This window comes from Amblyraja radiata, chromosome 24, assembly GCF_010909765.2.
Source record: "Amblyraja radiata isolate CabotCenter1 chromosome 24, sAmbRad1.1.pri, whole genome shotgun sequence".
Taxonomy (NCBI): domain Eukaryota; kingdom Metazoa; phylum Chordata; class Chondrichthyes; order Rajiformes; family Rajidae; genus Amblyraja; species Amblyraja radiata.
The window spans coordinates 37462534-37486906 of NC_045979.1; the positions used below are offsets into that span (position 1 = coordinate 37462534).

The window sequence follows — 24373 nt, forward strand, 5'->3', positions numbered from 1 at the left end:
TTTTCAATATCTGTTGAAGACCTGGGTGAGTCCACCACTCTCTGCAGCCTCTTGTGTTCCTGAGCTTTGGAATTGCCTTACTAGACTATGATATAATGTCAGTATACTATCTACTCTGCATCTGTAGAGATTTATGATGACATATCGAATCTCTTTAAACTTTGAAGAAAGCAGAGGCGCTGGAACATTATCTTCGTGATTACATCGATGTTCTGAGCCCAAGACAGATCATCCAAAATGTTGACCCCAGGAATTTGAAAGTGCTAATTCTCTCCATCACATGTTCTCTCTACTTTCCATTTCTTCCACCAGGGGCGCCGAACAATTGGCAGCCCCGCCAACAGTCTGTTTTTTCGATTTTTTAAATTGTTAGAGCATTTTATAAGTCTGTGTAAATATTCTCTGGTTTGTTTTATATGGGGGAAGGGGTTGGGGGAAACCCTTTTTTTTTCAGTTTCTTACCTTGCCGGAGATGCGATGTTTTCCGGGTCGTGTCTCCTCCGGTCGCTCTGCGGCCTACCATCGATGGAGCTGGAGGCCTCCTCGGACTGACCTTGGGCCCCACCGCGGGGTGTGGACTTAACATCAGAATCGATCCCTTTCCTGGGATTGCTCCAACCATGGCCTACAAACTTACCATCAAGAGCTCGCAGTCAGGAGAGGCTAGTCGGGAGCTCCAACGAACGCAGAGGCTCAACCAGCCCCGGTGCGGAGGAGTTGACATCCCTCCCCCGATGCAGGAGCAGATTGCCCCGATGCGAGGGCCCAAAACGCCGCCGGCTACGGGAGTCAAGATCGTCCCGTCAACGGAGGGCTTGAGGCCCCTGACCGCGGGAGAGCAAAGGGAAGAGATTGAACTTTTTTTTGCCTTCCATTACAGTGAGGAATGTGGAGGAGTCACTGTGGTGGATGTTTATGTTAAAATGTGTTTTGAGTGTTCTGTTGCTTTTTATTTGTATGACTGACTTGGCAAATGAAATTCTTCGTATGTTACAAAACATACTTGCCTAACAAAGTATCATTGTGATTGTGGTATCTAAAGTAGAGGGGAAGTGATTATGTCTCTGTTGAAGAAAAGCAGGAATCCCTCAAACTAGAGGAGGTGTAGATTCTGTCACTTCTCTATTTCACTCCCACTCCGACCTCCAACAGTATCTGTGACCTTCTCTGTTATTATACCAATGCCTAATGTATATTTGAGGAGCAGCACTTCACCTTCTATTTGGACATGTTGCAGCTCAGGAGTCAATAACGAAGTCAACAAACTCAGGAAACTGATCTTCTCCTTCTGTATCAGAACTGTTGATTTCTGTTGTAAATCATTCATCTGCACAATTGGCTCAGTCTTTCTATTAGCCCTGCCTGGCCTCATAGATATACTCTACAGACTTGCACCTTTTCAAATGTCTTTGTATTTTATTCCCTTTATGATACCAATCTCCACGTTACCTCTTCAGTTACATAATGCCTACATGTTTCTTGCTTTCTCTCATGGATACTGTCAGTCAGACCAAACTTCAAAGTCAATGGCTACAGTTCTTAGCAATGGCAGATCTTTGGCTCTGCATTGCGTTGGTTGCCTCTGCCTTCCAGCACCCTTTTGCACTCCTGGTACGCAGCATGTGAATATTCACATGCAAATTGTGTGATTAAAATAATTACTTTCAATGAAGCAATGTTCGTAATCCTATTATGGACTATGTTTATCAGTTCCATCTGTGTCTGTAATCTACATTTAAAAGACATTTGGACAGATAAAAGGATAGATTTAGAAGGATATGGGCTATACTTGGCAGATGGGACCAGTGTAGATGGGGCATCTTGTTCAGTGTGGGCAAGTTGGTCGGAAGGGCCTGTATCCATGCTGTATGACTGACTATATATATATTTGGGGCATAATTCTGATCTGCTTTGTTGAAATTAACATAAAACATTAATTCATTCTTTGAGTGCTCGCCAGAGTGTGCCCCAGCCAGTTTGAGTGTGTTCTTGTTGTACATCAACATCACTTGTTGTGCCAGTGCTAAGTGAAAATATCACTGGTTACTCTTGCACCATCACGTATCATAGGAACATCAGGTGAATACAGTGCATTCAGAAAATATTCAGACCCCTTCACATTTTTCCACATTTTGTTACGTTACAGCCTTATTTTAATCTTCAATCTACACACAAAACCCCAGAAAGCGAAAACAGGGTTTTAGAATTTTTTGCAGTCATTAAAAAATAAATAACTGAGATATCATATTTACATAAGTATTCTGACCCTTTGCTATGACACTCAAAATTGAGCTTAGCTTCATCCTGTTTCCATTGACTAACCTTGAAATATTTCTACAACTTGATTGGAGTCCACCAGAGGTAAATTAAATTATTTAGACATGATTTGGAAAGGCACACACCTGTCTATATAAGGTCCCACAGTTGACAGTACATGTCAGAGCAAAAAAAAGTCATGAAGATGAAGGAATTGTCCGTAGACCTCTGAGACAGGATTGTGTCGAGACACAGATCTGGGGAAGGGCATAAAACAATTTCTGCAGCATTGCAGGTCCCGAAGATCACAGTGGCCTCCGTCATTCTTAAATGGAAGAACTTTGGAACCACCAGGACTCTTCATAGAGCTGGCCACCCAGCCTAACTGAGCAATCAGGGGAGAAGGGCCTTGGTCAGGGAGGTGACCAAGAAGCTGATGGTCACTCTGACAGAGCTCCAGAGTTCCTCTGTGGAGATGGGAGAACCTTCCAGAAGAACAACTATATCTGCAGCACTCCACCAATCAGGCCTTTATGGTAGAGTGGCTAGACGGAAGTCACTCTTCAGTAAAAGGCACATGACAGCCCGCTTGGAGAAACAAGATTCTCTGATCTGATTAAACCAAGATTGAACTGTTTAGCCTGAATGCCAAGTGTCACGTTTGGAGGAAACCAGGCACCACTCCAATACCATACCTGGCCAATACCATTCCTACGGTGAAGCATGGTGGTGTCAGAATCATGCTGTGGGGACGTTTTTCAGCGGCAGGAACTGGCAGACTAGTTAGGATCGAGGGAAAGATGAACGAAGCAAAGTACAGAGACATCCTTGATGAAAACTTGCTCCAGAGTGTTCTGGACCTCAGACTGGGGCGGAGGTTCACTTTCCAACAGGAAAACGACCCTAAGCACACAACAATGACAATGCAGGAATGGCTTAGTGACAAGTCTGTGAATATACTTGAGTGGCCCAGCCAGAGCCTGGACTTGAACCCGATCGAACATCTCTGGAGGGACCTGTGCATCGACGCTCCCCATCCAACCTGACAGAGCTTGAGAGGATCTGCAGGGAAGAATGGGAGAAATTACCCAAATACAGGTGTACCAAGCTTGTAGCGTCATACCCAAGAGGACGAGGCTGTAATCACTGCTAAAGGTGCCTCAACAAAGTACTGAGTAAAGGGTCTGAATACTTATGTAAATGTGATATTTGTTATTTCTTTTTAATTACTTTGCAAATATTTCTAAACACCTGTTTTCACTTTTTTATTATGGGGTATTGTGTGTAGATTGATGATACAAAAAATGAATTTAATCCATTTTAGAATAAGGCTGTAACGTAACAAAATGTGAAAAAAGTGAAGGGGTCTGATTTATTTCTGAATGCACTGTACGCCTTCCACTGAATTGACCAGGGATTCATTGTATTCATCTGGTAACCTGAACCTCATCCCCGTTCTGTGCCTGCACAAATTATCTTATTCATTTAATGGACTTTTTGTGTGTTCTGTTTATAAAGTAATTTTCCAATACATTTCATAATTTGCCCATATGAGGGTCATTTCTTTCTTCTGCTACTTACGTCATTGTCCACACTACTTGCAACATCTAAGCCACCTTGGCAGTACTGCATCTTTCTGCTTTTCACCACAAGTACTTCCTTTTGTAGGTCATCCAGTATTTCTAGCTTAAGTTTGCGAGCTTTGCAGCTTTGTATGTCTGTTTAGTTTTGATTTATCATCGTTATGTGTACAAGATACAGTAAAAAAAGTAGTTTGTGTGCTATCTGGATAAAGCATCCATGCATGTGGAAAAATCAAGCCATCTATGTAGTATTACAGCTACGAAAAAAATGCAGAAAATGAAAGAGTACAAGGTCTGCAACGGGTAGATTGGGGGATCAGGAATACAGCCTCAGCTTATAGTTCAAGAGTCTGATAACGGAAAGAAGCTGGAACGTGTGTTTACATTTTCAAGGTTTTGTATCTTATCCGTGATGGGAGAGAGAAGAAGACGTAATGAACGGGATGAGTGGTCCTTTATTAAGTTAGCTGCATTCCTGAGGCAGTGTGAAGTGTAGATAAATTGCTTTATGTGGGGTAAGATTTGTTGGAGACATGCTGAATTTCCTTAGTCCACTGAGGAAGTAAAGGGGCTGGTGTGCTTTTTTGGCTGTAGTGCTAATGTAATTGGACCAGGACAGAAAGCGGATGATATTTACCCCTAAGAACTTGCATTAAATCATCTCCACTTCTGCACTATTGATGTAGACTGGAGTGTGCACTCCTCCCTGCTTTCCAAAGTCAGACCAGCTTCTTTTTTCTTGCCAACTTTGAGAGTGAAGGAGAGCTTGTTATCTTGAAACCACTTTTCTAACCTATCTATCTCCTTCCTGCACTCTGCCTCGTTGTTGTTTGCGACCAGGCCTACTATGGTGATGTTATTGCGCAAACTTGTAAATGTAGTTAAAGCAGCATTTAGTCGCACAGTGCAAGTGTATTGGGAGAATAGTGTAAAGGCTGAGAATACAGCCTTGCGGAGAGCCAGTGTTAAAAATTATTGTACAGCATGTTTTATCATATATCCCCACTGACTGTGGTCTATGGGTCAGAAATCAAGGATATAGTTGCAGGGGGAAGAGGGGGGTTGGTAGTGTTGAGTGTGAGGTTCAGGAGTTTGGAGATGAGTTTGATTGGACATGGTGTTAAAGGCGGAGTTATAAACAATTAATACGTAGGTGTCTGCATGTGAAATGTTATGCTGGACTCTTTGATTGTACAAATAAGTAAGTAAGTAAGTATTTTTTTATTTATATAGCACTTTTAAATCAAATCACGTTGAAGCCAAAGTGCTTTACAGAGAAGAAATTAGATTACCATACATCCATATAAAAGAAAAAAGAAAAAAAGACACAATACACTATAGGATTCAACATGAATGTCCCCCCACAGCAGAATCAACACTTTCCACTGTGAGGGAAGGCACCAAAAAGTCCAGTCCTCCTCCTCCTAGTCCACCCGAGGTCGGGGCCTATTTGAGGCCTCCGCAGCCAGTCGCCACAACGGCGGCTCGATGTTATAGGCCCTCTTGCCGGGAAGATGGAACTCCGGCATTGGGCGAACACTCCTCATATATAATAAGCCACTATTTCAAGGACAAGTTTGTAATTTTACAAAATCGCAATCATCTGTTAATAGTTTAGGTTTCGTTAAGGAAGAATCATTGGATTTTCTGTGTTTCTGTCTGCATGAAAAGAAATAATACTAATCAACTGAAACAGTAACATTTTTACCATTGATAAGATTGCTTGCATGAAATCCAGTGACATGGGCATTGCTATACTAACTTCACTTAAATACATGGCTCACTGACTCAAGTCAATCTATTATACAAATCGGGAAGAATCACACCGTTTTCAGTATTTTAATTCAGGTACAGTGCTAAATTTCATAACTTCAACGAGAGCACTTCTGACGATATGTCACGGTATCTCTTAAGATAATAGAAAGTGGGCAGTGATTCAAATTTACAGCAAGGACACATAATTACCTAAATGGAAAGCACACTGAGGAATACCATTCTTGCTATGGCTTAATTCTTGATAATCTTCTTCACTGTCTACGATACCACTTATTTTAATGTAATCTGCAAACTTACTAAGTATGCCTTGTGCATTCAAATTGTTGATAAACTTGACATACAGGAATGGACCCAACACCAACCCCTGAGGAACAACACAAGTCATGGACAACCAGCCTGAAAAAACAACTTTCCACCATCACCTTGTTTTTTACTATTGTCAATTATGTAAGCAATTACCTAGCTCTCTCTGTATCCCATTTGATCTAACCTTCCAGAACAACCTACCATGCCAAACTTTATACAAAAATTCTAACATTTGTGAGACACGATATCCCATGCACAATGCCATTCAGATGGTCTCTACCTGAATAAGGCTGGTGGACATTTAACTACTAAATTGTGACGCAAGAATGGAGAAAAAATACAGTCAAATTGCTTGCAACAGTTCGAAAGCAAATTGCGAATGCAGGCAGTTCAGCTATAACATGTTCTCATAATGAAAATAGGATATAATATGATTGATAATTTAAGGAATGCTATTTATATTATGCTGATCGAATTGGTTATAACACAATTTTGATTAGGATCTAGAAAATCACGAGATTTGTTTTGGAAATCACTCTTTACCATCTCTCCCCTCTATTTCAGCAGTCTGAAGAAGAGTCGTGACCTGAAACATTGTCTGTTTATTTCCCTCCCCAGATGCTGCCTGACCTGCTGAGTTCCTTTAGTACTTTGTTTTTTTACTCAACATTCCAGCATCTGTAGTCTCATGTGTCTTAAAGCAGGAAAACAACTGTGTTGAAAAAAATTCTTTCTAGGTCACCTCCTCAACGTAATCAAACACCTTTGTCTCTTACCAACACTTTTTTTTGTGTGTGTTTCTGAGTCTATATGCTAGTGCATCATCCTCAAGTTTGAAGAATTTGCTGTCATCTTCAAAGGGGAAGACCGGGAATCCTACATCTATTAAAGTCATTTGGATTCACCCTACTTGATATTAAGGAACAGCTAAGAGCACTGGGCTCAGAAAAGGCTGGCCAATATTGGAACAGTGGAACCTTTCCCTCTTGCCAGTGTTCCAGTACAGTTATGTCAGCAGCTCTACCTGACAACTTGAACAAATACCCAATTTAGTTCTGTCCACAAGAAGCAGGATATATGTGTTCTGGTTCACTATTGCAACCCTCAGCAATTTGATGGATGAAGTTTTTGAGCCACACAAATGCCATGCAGTGAAGCCAAGAAGGTAACAGGAGTAGGTCACCTGGCCCTTCAAACCAGCCCTGTCGGCGCTAAACCTCTCAAATTCCCTATCTTTAAAAAAACGATCTACCTGCACTTTAAATATCTTTAATGATTTAGCCTCATCTCCTTAATAGAAAATGTCAGAGATCGCCATCTGTAAGAAGAAATTTCTGCACACCTTGACCACATCTTCTTGGTCAAGATTCTCCCACTGGTGAAAGCATCTCGATATCTACTCTGTCTGCCCCTTTATTATTTTATGTTTTTTCAATCAGATCATTCCTCATTCTTTTAAACTCTAGATAGCATTTTAGCCTCTCTTGTTAGGGCAATCTCCTTATTCCCAGGAATAAACCTGGCAAATCTCCTTTGGTAAAGAGACCAAAGCTGTAGGTGTCTGTTTTTGTAAACCAGCATCTGCAGTTCCTTGTTTTAAAGTGCATCACTTCAGATGTGGCTTCACTAATACCCTTGTTACAAAACTTCCTAATTTCTAAACTCCAACCCCTTTGCAATAAAGGCCAATATGTCACTTGCCTTCTTAACTACTTGCTTCACCTTTTTGTGATTCCTGCAAAACCCACATCCCTCTGTACTTCACCCATATGCAGCCCCTTTCTATTTTAGTGAAGATCTGCAACAATAGAGATTCTCACTGCTAATTCGGTGGGCATGACCATCACCATGTTCTTCCATCATCAGCATTGTTGGGTCAGAGGGTAGAGGTCATTAACTGGAATCTTTGCTCGACCAACCACGACTACAGTGGCTGGGTATACTGGACCATGGAACCTACCTCTGGACTCTTTCCACTATTAATTTTTAAAGTGTTCCTTAAAAGCACAAGGCCAAATTTTCTGCCATATCCCCAGATAATCTCATCATATCTTATCTTAAGGTTATTTTGAAAAGGTGCTTGAATAAGTTTTCCTTTAGACCACTGAGACCAATATCTGTTACCAACATTATGAAGGTTTACTTCAATTATTTTTTTTTAAATACATGAATTTGATTTATTTTTTAAAGGAATAGTGAATTGAAGACACTTCTTGCTGTTGGAGGTTGGAACTTTGGTTCTGTTCGGTAAGAGTTTGTACTGAGGATATATTGGTAAAATATGTACGTGTAACTAATGTAAAATTCCCATCAATAATTACCTGATGCCGTTTTGCAAGCTATCCGCAGTATTCCAAATGAAATGTATAAATGCCACGAGCAATTTTTAAAGTATTACTAAACTGTAAATGTAAAATATTCACTTTATTAACTTTAACTTAAGTTTAGTTCAGATTGATGTTATATTTTACAAGTTATTGACGTTTTAAAACTTAAATTAACTTAAAACAGCTCCACAACTTGCCGTCCGCGCCTACGCAGTTGGGGGAGGGTTGCCATGCGCGAAACAACGGAGATCTCTGGCATCACAAAGGGAACCCGTCAGCCGCGCCTGCGCAGTTGAGGCCTTTGCCGATTTTCAGATCGCCTTTTTATTTTCGCGAGTACTTGCCTGACCTCACAACGGGGACCCAACGGCTTCACGGATAAGTTTTGTTCTATTTTACAAATGTCTCCACGGGTCCTCTATTCACTTTATTAACTTTAACTTAATTTCTGTCGTCAATGGTACAACTTTGAACGCGGTAGTCGCGCTTGCGCAGTGCGGGTCCATCAGTCGCGCATGTCTAAACCTCCCATCTGTAACCACTTATCAGGTTTCGTCCTGCCCCTCTCTTCCAGCATTCTCCCCCGCCTCCCCTCAACAATCAGCTTGAAGTAGGGTCCCAACCCGAAACGTCACCTATCCATGTTCTCCACAGATGCTGCCTCACCCACTGAGTAACTCAGTGGAGATCAGTGCATGCTCCTTTAACATAGTGACCTCACCACTACTAACCATTCCCCATTGTCTCTTGTATAATTGTAGCTTCCCCACCTCCAGCTCTCTCTCTAGCTCCAGTGATGACCACGGACAGCTAGTGCATAGTGTGTGTAGTGCCTATAATAAAGTTATATAGTAAAAGACTTTGTGTGACAAGCAAGTCATTTTACATGGTGTCACAGCGGTAGACTCGCGTCTCCTGTTCATCGGCTTTATTTTTATTATTTGTTTTCTCCCGGTTGTGTCCCCACCCCCCTGTTCTTATTATGTCCAACTCGTGTCGTCGTCCCGACACGCTCGTTTTTGACACGGACATCGTACACCACTGGACTGTCTTCCAGCGCGACTATGAACACTATATTGCAATCGCTCATCCTGATGCCACGCTTATCTGTACAGTTCTTGAGACCTCTCGGCCCCTCACTTTTCTCCTGCTGGATTCTGAAAACGTCACCCTGCTGGGCGCCCGTGCATGCCAGGACTTTGGCTTGGTCTCTTCCCACCGCGACATCCACCTGGTGCAGGCCCCCATGGACCCCCCCGAGCGAGTACCCCGACCGTTTTGATGACGTTCTGGGAAAACTGCCCTGTGCTTACAAAATCGTTGTTGACCCGGGGGTCAACCCGGTGATTAGACCGGCCCACCGTGTGTCTTTTGCCATGAAGGGCCGCGTGGAGTCCACACTACGTGACATGGTGGCCATGGGCATCCTCAAGGAGGTGAGTGCTCCCACCCGGTGGGTCTCCACCATGGTGGTCGCTGCCAAGAAGGACAAAAGCGAGATCAGGATCTGCATCAACCCGAAAGACCTGAACCTTGCCATCAAACGCCCGCACTACCCCATGCGGACAGTGGAGGACGTCGCTGCACAGGTCGGTCCGGCCACAGTCTTCTCGGTCCTAGATGCCAAGAGCTCCTTCTGGCAGATCCCTCTGGATGAACGTTCCTCCTTCCTGACCACCTTTATCACACCCTTCGGCAGGTTCCGTTTTCTCCGCATGCCTTTTGGGATCAACTCAGCAAGCGAGGTTTTCCAGCGCACCATGGAACAGCTGTTTGCCGGGTTGCCGTGCGCTATCATCGTGGATGACATTCTGGTGTACGGGAGGGACGTCGCTGAGCACGACCTGCACCTCCGCCAGGTCCTGGACAGGGCTCGTGAGATCAATCTCAAACTCAACCCGAAGAAGTGTCGGTTCCGCGTTCCGGAAGTCACTTACGTAGGCCACGTTTTCACGGCCGGGGGTCTAAAGCCAGACCCCCAGAAGACGGCAGCGGTCACCGAATTGCCCGCTCCCACCTACGTGCCCGGCCTGCAGCGCTTTCTGGGCATGGTCAACTACCTGAGGAAGTTCATACCCGACCTCAGCGAACTGAGTGCTCCCCTGAGGGAGCTGATCAAGAAGGACAATGCCTGGGTCTGGCTCCCGCATCACCATTCGGCATTCGTGGCCCTGAAGTCCAAGCTCGCACGCACCCCGACTCTCAAGTTCTTCGATTTAAACAGGCCAATTGTCCTCACTTGCGATGCATCTCAGTTCGGCCTCGGTGCCGCCTGCCTGCAGCTCTATGACGACCAGCAGCTGCCTGTTTCCTATGCCTCTCGCACCATGACCCCTGCTGAGCAGCGCTACGCCCAGATCGAGAAGGAGCTCCTTGCCGTGGTGTTCGCATGCTCCAAATTCAAGGACTACATTCTGGGCAACACCTTCACCATTGAAACTGACCACCAGCCGCTGGTCTCTATCTTGAACAAGCCCATCCATGTTGCCTCTTCACGTTTGCAGCGAATGATGCTGCAGCTCCAGCGTTTCACGTTCCAAATTGTGTACCGCAAGGGCAAGGAGATGTTCGTGGCCAACACATTGTCCCGTGCGCCGCTCCCTTCCGTTGCCCGCCATCCATGCGAATCGTCTGACCTGATGGTACTGAACGTTAACATTGTTCCTTCTTGGCAGATGCAGTCCCTGGTCAAACACACTGCCGCTGATCCTGCCCTGCAACAGCTTGCGGGCGTCATCCGCCGTGGCTGGCCTGACTGACGCTCTTCCCTGCCGGCTGGTGCCGTGCCCTACTTCCTGGTTCGGGACGAATTGGTGCTGCACAACGGCGTGGTGGTGAAGGGTCACAAGGTCGTGGTGCCGACCGCTCTGCGGGATCATTACTTTCAAACCGCCCACAACGGCCACCCCGGGGTTGAGGCCACTTTGTCCCAGGCCCAAAGCCAGTTTTACTGGCCGGGCATGGCTCAGGACATCCGGGACAGGGTCTCCGCCTGTGCTGCCTGCAACAGTCTCCTGCCTCATCAACAGCACCAACCTCTCATGCAGCAGCCGGCTCCCGAGTTGCCGTGGATGGCTGTCGCCACTGACATATTCGAATGGCGTGGCAAACACTTCCTGGTCCTGGTGGACTCCTACTCCAGCTGGTTCGAGGTGGACCAGCTGCCTTCCCTCACGTCTGCTGCCGTCATCGGGAAGCTTCGCCGCCACTTTTCGACCTTTGGGTCCCCGGTGACTCTCCAATCCGACAACGGCAGCCAGTTTTCCAGCGCAGAGTTCCGTGCCTTCGCCACCCGTTGGAACATTCGCCACATCACCAGCAGCCCCGAATACCCGCAAAGCAATGGCCTTACGGAGCGCGCTATCCGCAGCGCCAAGGAGCTGCTGGAACATTGTCGGCTTTCTCATTCTGACTTCTACCTTGCCCTCCTCAACCTCCAAAACATTTCCCGAGACACCGCACTCGGTTCGCTTGCCCAGCGCCTCATGTCCCGCACCACTCGCCCTCCTCTCCCGGTCTCTCAGCAATCCCTCAAGCCCACGGTCCGGAGCCCTGCCGCTGTCAAGGAGCGCATCATCGAGAAGCAGATCATCCAGAAGCGCTCCTTTGACAAGTCGTCCCGTCTCCTCCCCCGCCTGTTCCCAGGCCAGGTTGTCCGGATGCAGTCCCCCTCCGGTCACCACCGGCTGGCCGTTGTCGTTGGCAATGCTGACTCTCCCCGGTCATACCTGGTTGACCACGAGGGCACCGTGTACCGTCGGTCCCGCCAGCACCTGCTGCTTGCCAACGAGCCTGCTCTGCCTCCCGCAGACCCGTTTTCTCCGCCTGTCCCTTCCCCCCTGCCCGAAACTCCTCCTGCCCGTCACTCCTCGCATGCCCCGGAAACTGCCCTCTCAGCTCTCTGTGCCCCGCACACGCCAGCCTCCTTCTCCTGCCTCACCTGCGAGTGTACCTGTTTCGCCTCCCCGTTCTCCTCCTTCCCCTGGGCACTCTTCACCCGGATCTCCCATCTCTGTCCCTGCAGCTCCTGCGGTTGAAGGGGAAGGCGGGTTGCGCACCCGCTCTGGCGGCTGGTCAAGCTGCCTGTCCGGTACGGGGTGTTTGAGTAGCCTGTATCATGATATGCTCTAACCGTTCCCTGCGCGGTTTCTGATTCTAGTGTATGAGCCGTGGTCGCTTCTGTTTCCAAGAGGAAGGATGTAGATCAGTGCATGCTCCTTTAACATAGTGACCTCACCACTACTAACCACTCCCCATTGTCTCTTGTATAATTGTAGCTTCCCCACCTCCAGCTCTCTCTCTAGCTCCAGTGATGACCACGGACAGCTAGTGCATAGTGTGTGTAGTGCTTATAATAAAGTTATATAGTAAAAGACTTTGTGTGACAAGCAAGTCATTTTACACTCAGCACTTTGTGTCTTTTTTTGTAACCAACATCCACAGTTCCTTCTTTCACCATTCTACATTTACTGCTTATTCTAATTGAATTTGTGGCCTGATTCCTACATTTTAAAGTTTAAATGTATGTGAATTTTAAATAATACTAGCCACCAAACCCTTTCCCATTCATGTGTGTTGGTGAGAGGGCCGTGATTTTACAAGAGTCCACTGAATCCAATTATTTCCTCTTGGCTTGTCCTGATTTAGCACAGACCAGGAGGCTAAATCTGGAATAGAAATGCATTTTTCCATAAAATGTGAAATTTGATTTAAATTTTAAAATGCATGTAGATTTATATTTAAGAAGTATACACAGATTGAAACACATAACGACATTTTTTATTTCTTTACTGTTCCAGTTTTAATAAAATGGTGAGTACTCAGTTAACTAGAACAATATTCATCCATTCTGTGATTAGCTTCTTGAGGCATTATCAGTTTGATGGTTTAGATGTGGATTGGGCGTACCCTGTTATAACAGGAAATCCTCCAGAAAACAAACAACTCTACTCAAAATTGATTCAGGTAAGAAAGACAACATTTAATTTTATATCTCTGATGACCAATGTTATGAAATAATTGAATATATAATGTGGCATACTCTCAAATCAACCTCCTCCCTGGATTTATTTTCAGCTTAAAGTTTTCAATTTAAAAATATAAGAGAATTCTTGTTCTGGTAAATGACAATTAAAATTTATTTTATAGAGGAGATAAGAGAGGTGATGTGTTATTGTTGTGGATACATTTTTCCTTCACAGTATCAAAATACTTGAAAGGAGAATATTGTACAAAATTTGACTGACCCATATATGGAAATATTAAACCAAAATGCCAAGCTTTGTTAAAAATGTCTGCTTTTAGGGTTATCTTATTGGGGAAGGAAGAAGCAGAAAGTTTAGGGAGGAAATTTCAAAGTTAAGGGCTTTGCTATGGATATCTCAGTTATCATTTAAGGGGCAGTTAAATACATGATTGTATAGAGCCCAGATTTGGGGGAGCTCTGATCTTTTTGTGAATTGGACTGGTAGATGTTGAGGTGGGAGAAAGTGGAAGAATGGGAATAGTGGCAGTGCTTAATAGTAAGTTTTAAAATGAGAATTTTAATTTCATTAAGTTCCAATAAAGTAACACACTATTACTTTATTGGGAATTAATGAAAGTTAGCAAAATTAGGGTAGCAGGTGAATTAAACGTTGTAGATTAAAAACCAATAGCCGAGTTTAGATAGTCTCAAGTTTGGGCATGTATAAGTAAAGGAAGCCATCCGAAGGTGCATTGCAATATTCAAATCCACAGATAGCAAACACATGAATGAGGACCACTGCATAAATAAAATGAATCAGGAGAGGAGTTAAATGGGATTAGTACAGGAGTGTACTTGATGTTCATCATCGTCGCAGTGGGCCGAAATGCCTGTTTCTATATTTTATGGCTTTGCTGGCTGGATAACTTATGTGGACCAAAGATAACTGTTTTGGTCTACCAGGACTTTAGATGGAGGAATTTCTTGTCATCCAATGATGCATAATGGAGATCACATTTTTGCAGGTCTAATAATAATATTAGGTTGCTTCTTAAGATTATTAGGTACACCACTATCTCTGAGGGCTGGTAGTATTTCTTGCCTGGAATGGTTTGTTTAAAATCCCAATTGGCAGAAATGTGCCATGTATTTCTCATCCATTTTGACTTTGGGTAAATCGGCTGGTTTAACATCAGGTCTTTTGCAATTCAGTGGCAAATGTCTTTGGTAGCAGCATGAATTGGAAATGTAGCTAAAACACTGAAACCTAAATTATCCGTCGTAAACTTTCATCATAATTTCCTTGACTTTGGTTCTATAATACTATTCTAATTATTTTGCTTACCCTTAGGAACTGAAAACCACATTTATACTTGAGGCAAGAAAAGAAAGTAAACCTACATTACTGCTTTCAGCTGCCTTAGCTGCAGGAAAAAAGATCATTGATAATAGTTATGAAATACCCAAGATTATTAAGTAAGTTTCGCTGGAGATTAGAAGACTGAGGGGGGACCTCATTGAAATGTACAGAATAGTGAAAGGCTTGGATAGAGTGGATGTGGAGAGTTTCCACTAATAGGAAGTCATAGCCTCAGAATTAACAGATGTTCTTTTCGGAAGGAGATGAGGAGGAATTTCTTTAGTCAGAGGGTGGTGAATCTGTGGAATTCTTTGCTGCAAAAGGTTGTGGAAGCCACGTCAGTGGGTATATTTAAGGCAGAGATAGATAGATTCTTGATTAGTACGGGTGACAGGTTATGGGGAGATAGGAGAGATAAATCAGCCAAGATTGAATGGCGGAGTAGACTTGATGGGCTGAATGACCCAATTCTGCTCCTATCACTTATGATCATGATCAATGAATGGTGGTGGAGGATATTGAAATTTGAAAGACTTTTACATAGGCACATGGATTTGCAGGTAATGGAGGGATAGAGATCATGCGGAGATTAGTTTATCTTGGCATCCTGTTCGGCATGGATATTATGAACATAAGGGCCTGTTCCTATACTGTACTGTTCAATGACGTGGGCCAACATTATTAATCCCCAGGCTTGAAGGTTGTAGTAAGCAAAGAAAGTTCCAGGCCATATGGTGGATTATATAATTGAACTGTCAACAAGGTACCAGTTCCCCATGGTTGTCAATCTTGCTGTCACGGAGGGTTAACTCTCATATTGGTTTCCTCAGCGCATACCGAACATTATCTGACACCTATATCTTTTTAGGCCACCTTGTTCATTAGTTGTGCTACCAAGACATCCACAGTGATGGACATTAAATATCTTCTACCCAAAATACATATCAATTCTGCTTGCTCTCTGTGTCAACATGGAAAAGTACTCATTCACCAGCTTGACACATGATTTTCTTGCTGCATTTCAGTTGATACCACAAAATGTAATGATACATGAGTCAATATCAAAGATTTATAAGTCCAGGCACTTAATTGTCTGATACTTTGAAATGTTTAATTGGAGCTGGATAATAGGGGAGTAGCCTCGGAGGTTGGTTAATAGTTTTGATTCTGTCAAAATGACTAACACAGATTGTGGCTTGCTTAATCACTGCCACATTTAGAAAATTTCCTCAGATGTTATTAACAAGGTCTCTGTGGGTCAACAGGAGGGGGTGTGTCTATCTTTGCTGAATTTTATCCATAGATCAAGATAGTACAAGCTGCCTGGCTTTTCATATTATACCCGTTTCAGTAGTTTGATATAACTGAGTAGTTTACAAGTGAATTTCAGATGCAGTGATGTCCATCTCACTATTGGTGTGGAGTTACATGCAGGTCAACAGATGAAAGACAACAGATTTATATAGCTTTAAATGCCAAGCTTATTGTATTATCTGAATTTGAATCAGGCAGTATCAACTTGTTTGCAACAGGGAGAATAATCTGAAATATTTTGCATCCTAATTGTTCTCTGTATTACTCCATTAAGTCCAAATGAATTAGTATTGCTGGATAGTATAGATAGTATTGTATTGCTGTTTGTGAATAATATATTTTACTGCATTTGAATTTTTGTAGATATCTGGATTTTATTGGTGTGCAGACATTTGATTTCCATGGTCCCTGGGAAAATTTCACAGGTCACAGCAGTCCCCTGTATCCTCGGAAAGACAAAAGGGGTGATTCTATGTATTTTAGTGTTGTACGTTTGTAAATTCCTATTAAAGCTGTCATTACATTTGGTTTCAATTCTGAATCATTTTCTGGAAAGAGGTTTCAAAATGTGCTTAATCTTTCTTGAACTGTTGTTTGAATTGCAACCTGCAGGACTTTGCTATTAAATACTACAGAGGAAAAGGTGTACCAGGAAGAAAGCTGATAGTTGGAATTGCCACTTATGGGCGGAGCTACAACCTCTCAACTTCATTTAGCGGAGTTGGTGCCCCAATAACTGGTCCTGCACCAAGCGCCAAATACACAAATGAATCTGGTGTCATGTCAAATTATGAGGTGATCATTTGTGAGAATATTTATTAATTCAGCATATCAAAACTAATTGCTATTTACATTGTTTTTTTGTGTTTGTGACTAAATGTGTGATATAAGCCCATTCATGGAGTCATACAACACAGAAACAGGCCCTTCTTTCCAAATTGTCAATGCCAGTCAAGATGCCCCATCTAAGCTAGTCCCATTTGACCGTGTATGCCTATATCCATCTAAACGTTCCTATTTATGTACCTATCCAAATGTCTTTTAAATATTATTATTGTAACTGTCTCAAATATATCCCCTGGCAGCTTGTTTATATACTGACCACCCTCCAAATTAAAAAATATGTTCCTCAGGTTCCTATTAAATGTTTTCCCTCTAACATTAAACCTTTTCCCTCTAGTTCTCGCACCCTGGGAAAAAGACAGTGCATTCACATTATCTATTCCCCTCATGATTTAATACATCTCTCAGTGGAGATGGCCGTCTCGCTGTGCTGATGTGATCTTATGATAATAATTAAGAACAATTACATTCTGACATCCAGCTTCAGATCTCCCTCTGAAGGGCCAGGAAAATTACACTTCCCTCTTGACAGCAAAACTACACTTGTTCTTCGCCATGTGCACAACAACAAGAGAACACCTGTCAATCGAATGACAAAATGGCAATTTATTAAATCATTTTATTAGGCTGTTGGCCGAGGAGTTATTTCTTTCAAGTTCGTGACCCAACTCACGGAACGACCTTAATTTTTAACATATTGTGTAAAAATATTATATAAATCAAGAACAAAACCTGCACATTTTTTAATAAATATAAAAAAACTTCCAATTTTCCGTGTAGTAATTGTCCAATCAATGCACATTTGACATTGTTGACATTGGTCGGACACAAATTGACCAATCCCGCGCTTTGTTTTATGGTCGCTAGACAGCGAGGACCCTCGGACCCGTTGGGTCCCAGACCCCAACGCAATATTCCACCTCTCCACCAATTCCAATATTGCCGGCCAGTGGGGGGAGGGGCTTTCTGGAGCACTAGTATGGGTGTTGTGGGCCGAAGGGACTGGTTTCAAAATCACATAAAGGGCACTCACAGTTCAGTAGACACTCAGTGTTGTGTAGATTCCCAGCTCAGACTGAGAGTCGTGACCTCTCCCTTGTCATCTTGCAGCGACTGAGCCACGTCCAGACTTCTGGATTTATAGACCCTCCCCCCCCCCCCCCCCCAGAAGGGGCATGGCCTTCATTGCTGTGATTGACAGGAGAGATAATCTCAAGATTTTAAAAACACTAATAACTCTTTTATTTTTCATTGATGGGAATAATCCTCATGGACTGATCATCGGAGGAGGACTTTGAGTAAGATGGCCAAAAATCACAGCCGTACGTGGTAGCGTTTTTTCAAACAACAACGCAAACAGGAAGTGGTCAAGATGAGACTTTTAATTATATAGATGATGTGAACTGTTAAATAAAAATGATAAAAAACAAATGTAGAGCTAGGGTCAGGGTCAGTCGATCAGTCAGTCTGTCGGTTGGGCCTGTCAGTAGGCTGATGGATGCTGTGGAGGATCGGTCGGGCCGCCGGTGGGTGGTGAGAGTGGCCGGGCCGCCGATGGGTGGTGAGAGTGGCCGGGCCGCCGGTGGGTGGTGAGAGTGGTCGGGCCGCTGGTGGGTCGTGAACATAGAAACATAGAAATTAGGTGCAGGAGTAGGCCATTCGGCCCTTCGAGCCTGCACCGCCATTCAATATGATCATGGCTGATCATCCAACTCAGTATCCCGTACCTGCCTGGTGAAAGTGGTCAGCCGGGCCGGGCCGCCGGAGGGTAGTGAGAGTGGTCGGTCCGTCAGTGGGTCGTGTGAGTGGCCGGGCCGACGGTGGATGGTGAGAGTGGTCGTCTGCTAGTGGGTGCTGCGAGGGATCAGACAGCCGGTGGGTGCTGCGAGTGGTCGGATGGCCGGTGGGTGCTGCGAGGGGTTGGTCGGGCTGTCGGTAGGCCGGTGTTGCAGCGCGCGAGCGGTCAGTCTGATGGAGCCAGTGCAGTGGGGGTGCTGAAGGCGGCCCGGGCAGCGTGCAAGGCAGTGCTGCTACCCACCATCATCACCACGATGATCGAGAAGGGCATGCAGGCTGAGGTGGGCATGCTGCGGGGCCACACGTACGGAGCCCGCAGCCGATTCCAAAGCTGCTCCAGCTCCAGCCGTGGGCAGCTCTGGAAAGGTTAGTATAGGGTTAAGCATTTTCTTGTCAGTGGAAGATGTCTTAGCCTTCCCCCAGCCTGGCACTGCCCCAGTCCCGCTATGGCCGTGACCCCACTCTGCAATTGGCAGTCAGTGGGGTTCAGTAAACGGGGGAACCCACAGGAGCTGCCCTCACCCATTAATTAGGCTGGTTCGGGAGCCGGACCTCTGCAGCAGTCTCATTCAAAAAACTCACTCACAATTATATTCATGATATTATTTATATATAATATAATTATACATAATTATATATGACTACTGTCATATTCATCTCTTATATATGGTATAATAATATATGGTTTAAATAGACTGCAACATGGAAATAGGCTCCCCATGGTGTAATATGGGCATGGGACACTATATGGCGCTTACTTTTTTTATCTCATTTTCTAATTAGTTTAATTAATTAATGTGCAACTTTTGGCTGACGAGTTATGACTTCCTTCTCAAATATATTTTATCTAAATCTGTGCAAAATTTCATGTAATTCCGAGACATGGGTCACGAAAGTTGATTTCTAGACACATTTTTGATGCTCGCCCTACAGCTTATATGCAGTGGAGATGATAACATAAACATGGTAGATATTTTGTTTTATTTCACAATAAAGGTGTAGACGCCAATTCACAATGAGTAACAATATTAATTCTGTCTCATTAACAGATCTGCGACTTTCTGAAAGGTGCAAACTATTTTTGGGATGATGAACAAAAGGTTCCATATGCAGTCAAGGATCATATATGGCTTGGATATGATAACCTACGAAGTATTAAAATCAAAGTACAGTTTGTATATTAAGAAATTGGCAATGAATGATTTTATTCCAATTAATTGTGAGGGAAAATATTATAATTCTGTTTTGAGTTAAATATTTATTAGTTTTTAAATTAATTCTGAATTTATGCAGACTACGTCCTGCTATTTTTTTTAATGGACTGGTGAAAACTACAAAGCCTGATATAGTAAAATATGATACAAGCTTGTTGGTCAGAGTTTAATTCCATGGAATATTCCGTACATTGTTCTGTTTTTTAAGCAATTTGATTGTGCACTATACAGCAGTAGTGAAAAGAGAATCATTTTGTGACACATTCACAAATGATTTTCAGTAGCCATTATCCGACTTGGAATAAAACTCACATCCGCAATGCTTCTGGAAAAAAAGTGACCATTAACAATCACCCACATCATTAAGACTCTGCATACCATCAAGAGTAGTTATGTTAATCAAATAGTAGCTGACAAAGTCTTTCAACTGAAACTTTAGCTCTTTTTATGTTTACTCAGATATGCCTGACCTACTGAGTGCTTCCAGCATTTCGTTTTGTTTCTGGATTTCAGCATCTGCAGCTTTTTTATTTCACTTTCTTCTAATTTGACACAATTGTCATGTCAATTTCATTAGAACCAATGTGGCCACAAGCTCCATAAATGGACCAGCATGTTATGAAACAGATCGCATTAACTGTTTAATTAATGTTTTGAGGGATCTCAGGGGGCCATTGAGTGGATAAAATTACTGACATTTACAGTATGTGTGAGGGTTTTCATGTCAACATTATATTCAAGAAATTGATTTTTCTTTGATGGGTGGTATCTCTTAAATGAAAAGAAGGAAAGAGGTGGAGAAAATCTACACTATTACTAAAACTCTCATCTTGTCCTCTTCCGGTTTGTGTGTTTTGTTTAATTTGAACAAAAACGGTACCCTATTGCGCTAGGTTTTTTGGCCACCTTACGCACCGTTCTCCTCTGCTCCAAGTGCACTAAGATTTGTTCCGATCAGTGGAATATTACAAGTTATGAAGGTTTAAAAAATCGTGAGATCAGCTGATTGGTCTTCTCACCTGTCTGTCATCATGAAGGTAACACCCCTTCTGGCACCCGCTGTCAATCACCGGGGAGAGGAGAAAAAACCCGGAGGCGGGGCTGAGTCCACAAGCCGTGCTGATTGAGTCCGCAAGAGTGGTGTCAAGGAAGCCGCTGTGTGGAGTCGGGGAAGCCGCTGTGGAGTCGGGGAAGTCGTTGAGTGGAGTCGGGGAAGCTGCTGAGTAGAGCTGGGAGGTGCTGTATGGTGCTGCGGCTGGTGGCCGCTGTGGAGTCCCTCCCCCCACACACCCCCCTCCACACACCCTCACCCCCCTTTCCTGCCTTTCCCTTCCTCCCCACACCCCCCCCCACACCTCCCCTTTACCTCTCCCCCGTTCCCCCCACACCACCCCACCCCCCTCCCACACATCACCCCTCCCCCACCTCCACATAACACAACCCTCCCCACACACCCCCCTTTACCCCTCCCCCATCCCCCCCTTCCCCCCCACACCACCACCCCCCCACACCATCCCTCCCCCCCCACACCGCCCTCTCCCACACACCCCCTCCACCATGCACACCCCCTCCCCCACCCACACCCTAAAACCCCTTCCCCCACCCCGCTCCCCCACACCAACCCCCTCCCCCACACCACCTCCCTCCCCCTCAGGTGTTGAAAGCTACGGTAGTTAATCACAGGTGATCATTCTGAAGAAAGTATACCTAGAAAGAGATGAATGAAAGCAGAAAAATGAAAATAAAAACACTGGAACTGTGAGATATAAAACACTGTAGATGGTGGAAATATGAATAAAAATAAAAAGTGGTGGAAATACTCAGCAGGTCAGGCAACATCTATTGAGAATGAAAGAGTTAAGATCATATGTCAATTAACTTCCATCAGTACTAGCCAGTATTGATATATTTGAAATTGTAGATTTTGGTGTTCAGGGCTGCAAAGTGCCATTGAAAGATGGGCTGCTGTGCCTCAATCATTGGAACAGGAGAAGCAGTTAATAGTTAATTTACCTTTGTAGGTCGACTGGTTAAAGAAGCGTAAATATGGAGGAGTTTTAGTGTGGACCATTGATTATGATGATTTACATGGACATTGCCAACGTGGATCATATCCTGTATTGGTATATATAAACCAACTGTTCACAGCATCTTCAGGTAAAAGATTTGCCCTTATTGCAGCTATACTTTATGTATTGATCTGAGGTAGTGGTAATACTTGTTATTGATATATAGCTTAATATTATTCATCGGACCAACTCCTCCGTGCTAAACAAGATATCTATATGCTTGTCCCATTTGCATGCGTTTGGCCCATATCTATTTAAACCTTTTCCATCCATGTTCCTGCCCAAATGTATATAAATACTAATAATGTTTTTACTGCCAATCAAAATGTCTTGGATGCAGTCAATTGAATTATAAAAGATCATTTTGTTAGGCAATCTTATTGAAATTGTTAGGGTGTTTAGCCAGATAAATGCTGGGAGGATATTTTCCATACAGGACCTAAGACCAGAGGGCCAGAGTAAAGGGTGTGCATTTCAAACTGGGATTAGGAATAATTTCCTCACCTAAAGGATTTGCAGTGTTTGGAATTTCTCACCACAGAAAGCCTGAATCCTTGAAAATATTCAAGGATAATATGGATTCTTAATCAAGACCTCTGATTCTGTCTTTAGATTCTGTGTGACTTATTGAGCTTGCCAGCATTGTCCAGATGCATTAACTTTGTTAATTTTAGCTGCATAAATCTGAGAGACCAAATTATCTTGTTTTTCTTACTATATTAGCTTCGCAGTTAACTACATCCAGAATGAAAATATTTGTGCTAGTTTTGGAAATAATGATGGCAATATTATATTGATGATGCTTCAACAATAAAGATTGCACTTGCATTGACCTGGAAGATCCTAGTAAATCTGCCTTTGCTCAGACAACAGCTATCGATCATGAATATTATCTTTACGATCTGACCTATGTCGAGAACTGTTGGAACTAGCCTTAAAACATGTCAGTTGAGATAGAGTATCAGCAGAATGGCATATCAACCAGTTGAGTGTTTGTACAATTGACAATCTAATTCTTCTGTACTGGAAATGTGTAATTTGAATCGATGTTGGAGATAAATAGTATTCAAAGAGGGAACATGCAGTTACAGAAATCACAAAGACTTAATTTTTCCCATATAGTTTCCATAGTGTCTTTGATGGAGACCTTCAATGGTGAATTGGGCGAAAAAAATGCCATCGTGATTAGTAATTTGGCACATAATCAACATATTTTCAAACTTTGTTCTATAATATTCACAAACCACAAAAACAACCAACCAGTCCATAATGGCATCAATCATTAAAACCACAGTATGAATCACAAAATGTTATCTTTAGGTTACTTCCATAAGGTCCCAGTTTAAGGCAATATCATTTAAGATGTTTGATACAGTTATACAGAAGATAGACACAAAAAGCTGGAGTAACAGCGGGACAGGCAGCATCTCTGGAGAGAAGGAATGGGTGACGTTTTGGGTCTCGACCCGAAGCATCACCCATTCCTTCTCTCCAGAGATGCTGCCTTCCCCGCTGAGTTACTTCAGCTTTTTGTGTCTATCTTCGGTTTAAATGAGCATCTGCAGTTCCTTCCTACACAGAGTTATACAGTACAGTTTACTGTGTTTATTCTCATTTTCATTCATTGATCTGTAAATTTGGCTACAACCTTAAAGACATTATATTTTTGACTTTTTTTCCGGTTTGGAAATGGTGAAATCAAGAGAATGTAAAATAAAGCCCAGGTGTATGATCTGCATTATATTGAAATTCTGCTCTATAAAAATAAATTAAAATCTTAGTATTATCGAGAGAATAGCTTATTTTTTTCATTACATGCTTTTACAAATAGTAATTTATAAAACAATTCATTTAAAATACATCTTTAGTTTTATGCTGTAACCACTGTACATATTTATTTGCAAACTGGTCCACAAACGTCTATCCACACCACATATTATATTACATTAAATTTCCACAAAAACATTATATATCTCTACAACGAATAATGTGTTTCAGCAGCAGGACCTTCACAACCCCAACAACAAGCCAGCAGAAATGCACATGAAACAGTTTATCACAAAGGCTTTCATGGGAACACTAAGGTTGTAGTCATCACAACACCTCACCCCAAGCTGAAGGGTGTGCAAGAATAAATGTTTTAAGGTTTACATATGTGGCAAGTATAATGTTTAGTGTTATTAAATATTTGTGCTGACATTTCCAGATTTCAAATGAAATTATTTTAGGCTCCAAGACATTGGAGAGAAGAAATAAATACTTATTGCCATCATTTTTACATGACCTACTTTGTACAGCCCGATTGTTTTGGAATCTGTTGAATTTTATTGTAATTGTTTATATATTTAATAAATATATCTTTCTTAGATTGGTTAATATATGTGGCTGCAGATTAGACGTTTTTTTCTATATAAAATAGAAAACTATGAAAAATGGCTTGTGTCTTTTTTATGCTTCAAGCAAATAATTGCTTGTGAGACTTAGCTAAAATAACTTATCAAATTAAATCAAATCAAATTTATTTATAAAGCACATTTAAAAACAACCCACATTTGGCCAAAG

At 42.9% G+C, this 24373-nt stretch overlaps 1 protein-coding gene across 1 annotated transcript; it reads left to right on the forward strand.

The window, feature by feature from the left end:
* The first annotated feature begins 7222 nt into the window (after positions 1-7222).
* On the forward strand, positions 7223-19747 carry LOC116986653 (acidic mammalian chitinase-like). Its single transcript, XM_033042227.1, has 7 exons — positions 7223-7281; positions 8112-8168; positions 13048-13213; positions 14566-14690; positions 16252-16375; positions 16501-16683; positions 19578-19747. The coding sequence occupies exons 1-7, from the start codon at positions 7223-7225 to the stop codon at positions 19710-19712; spliced, it is 849 nt and encodes a 282-aa protein (XP_032898118.1). The 3' UTR covers positions 19713-19747.
* Positions 19748-24373: the final 4626 nt, after the last annotated feature.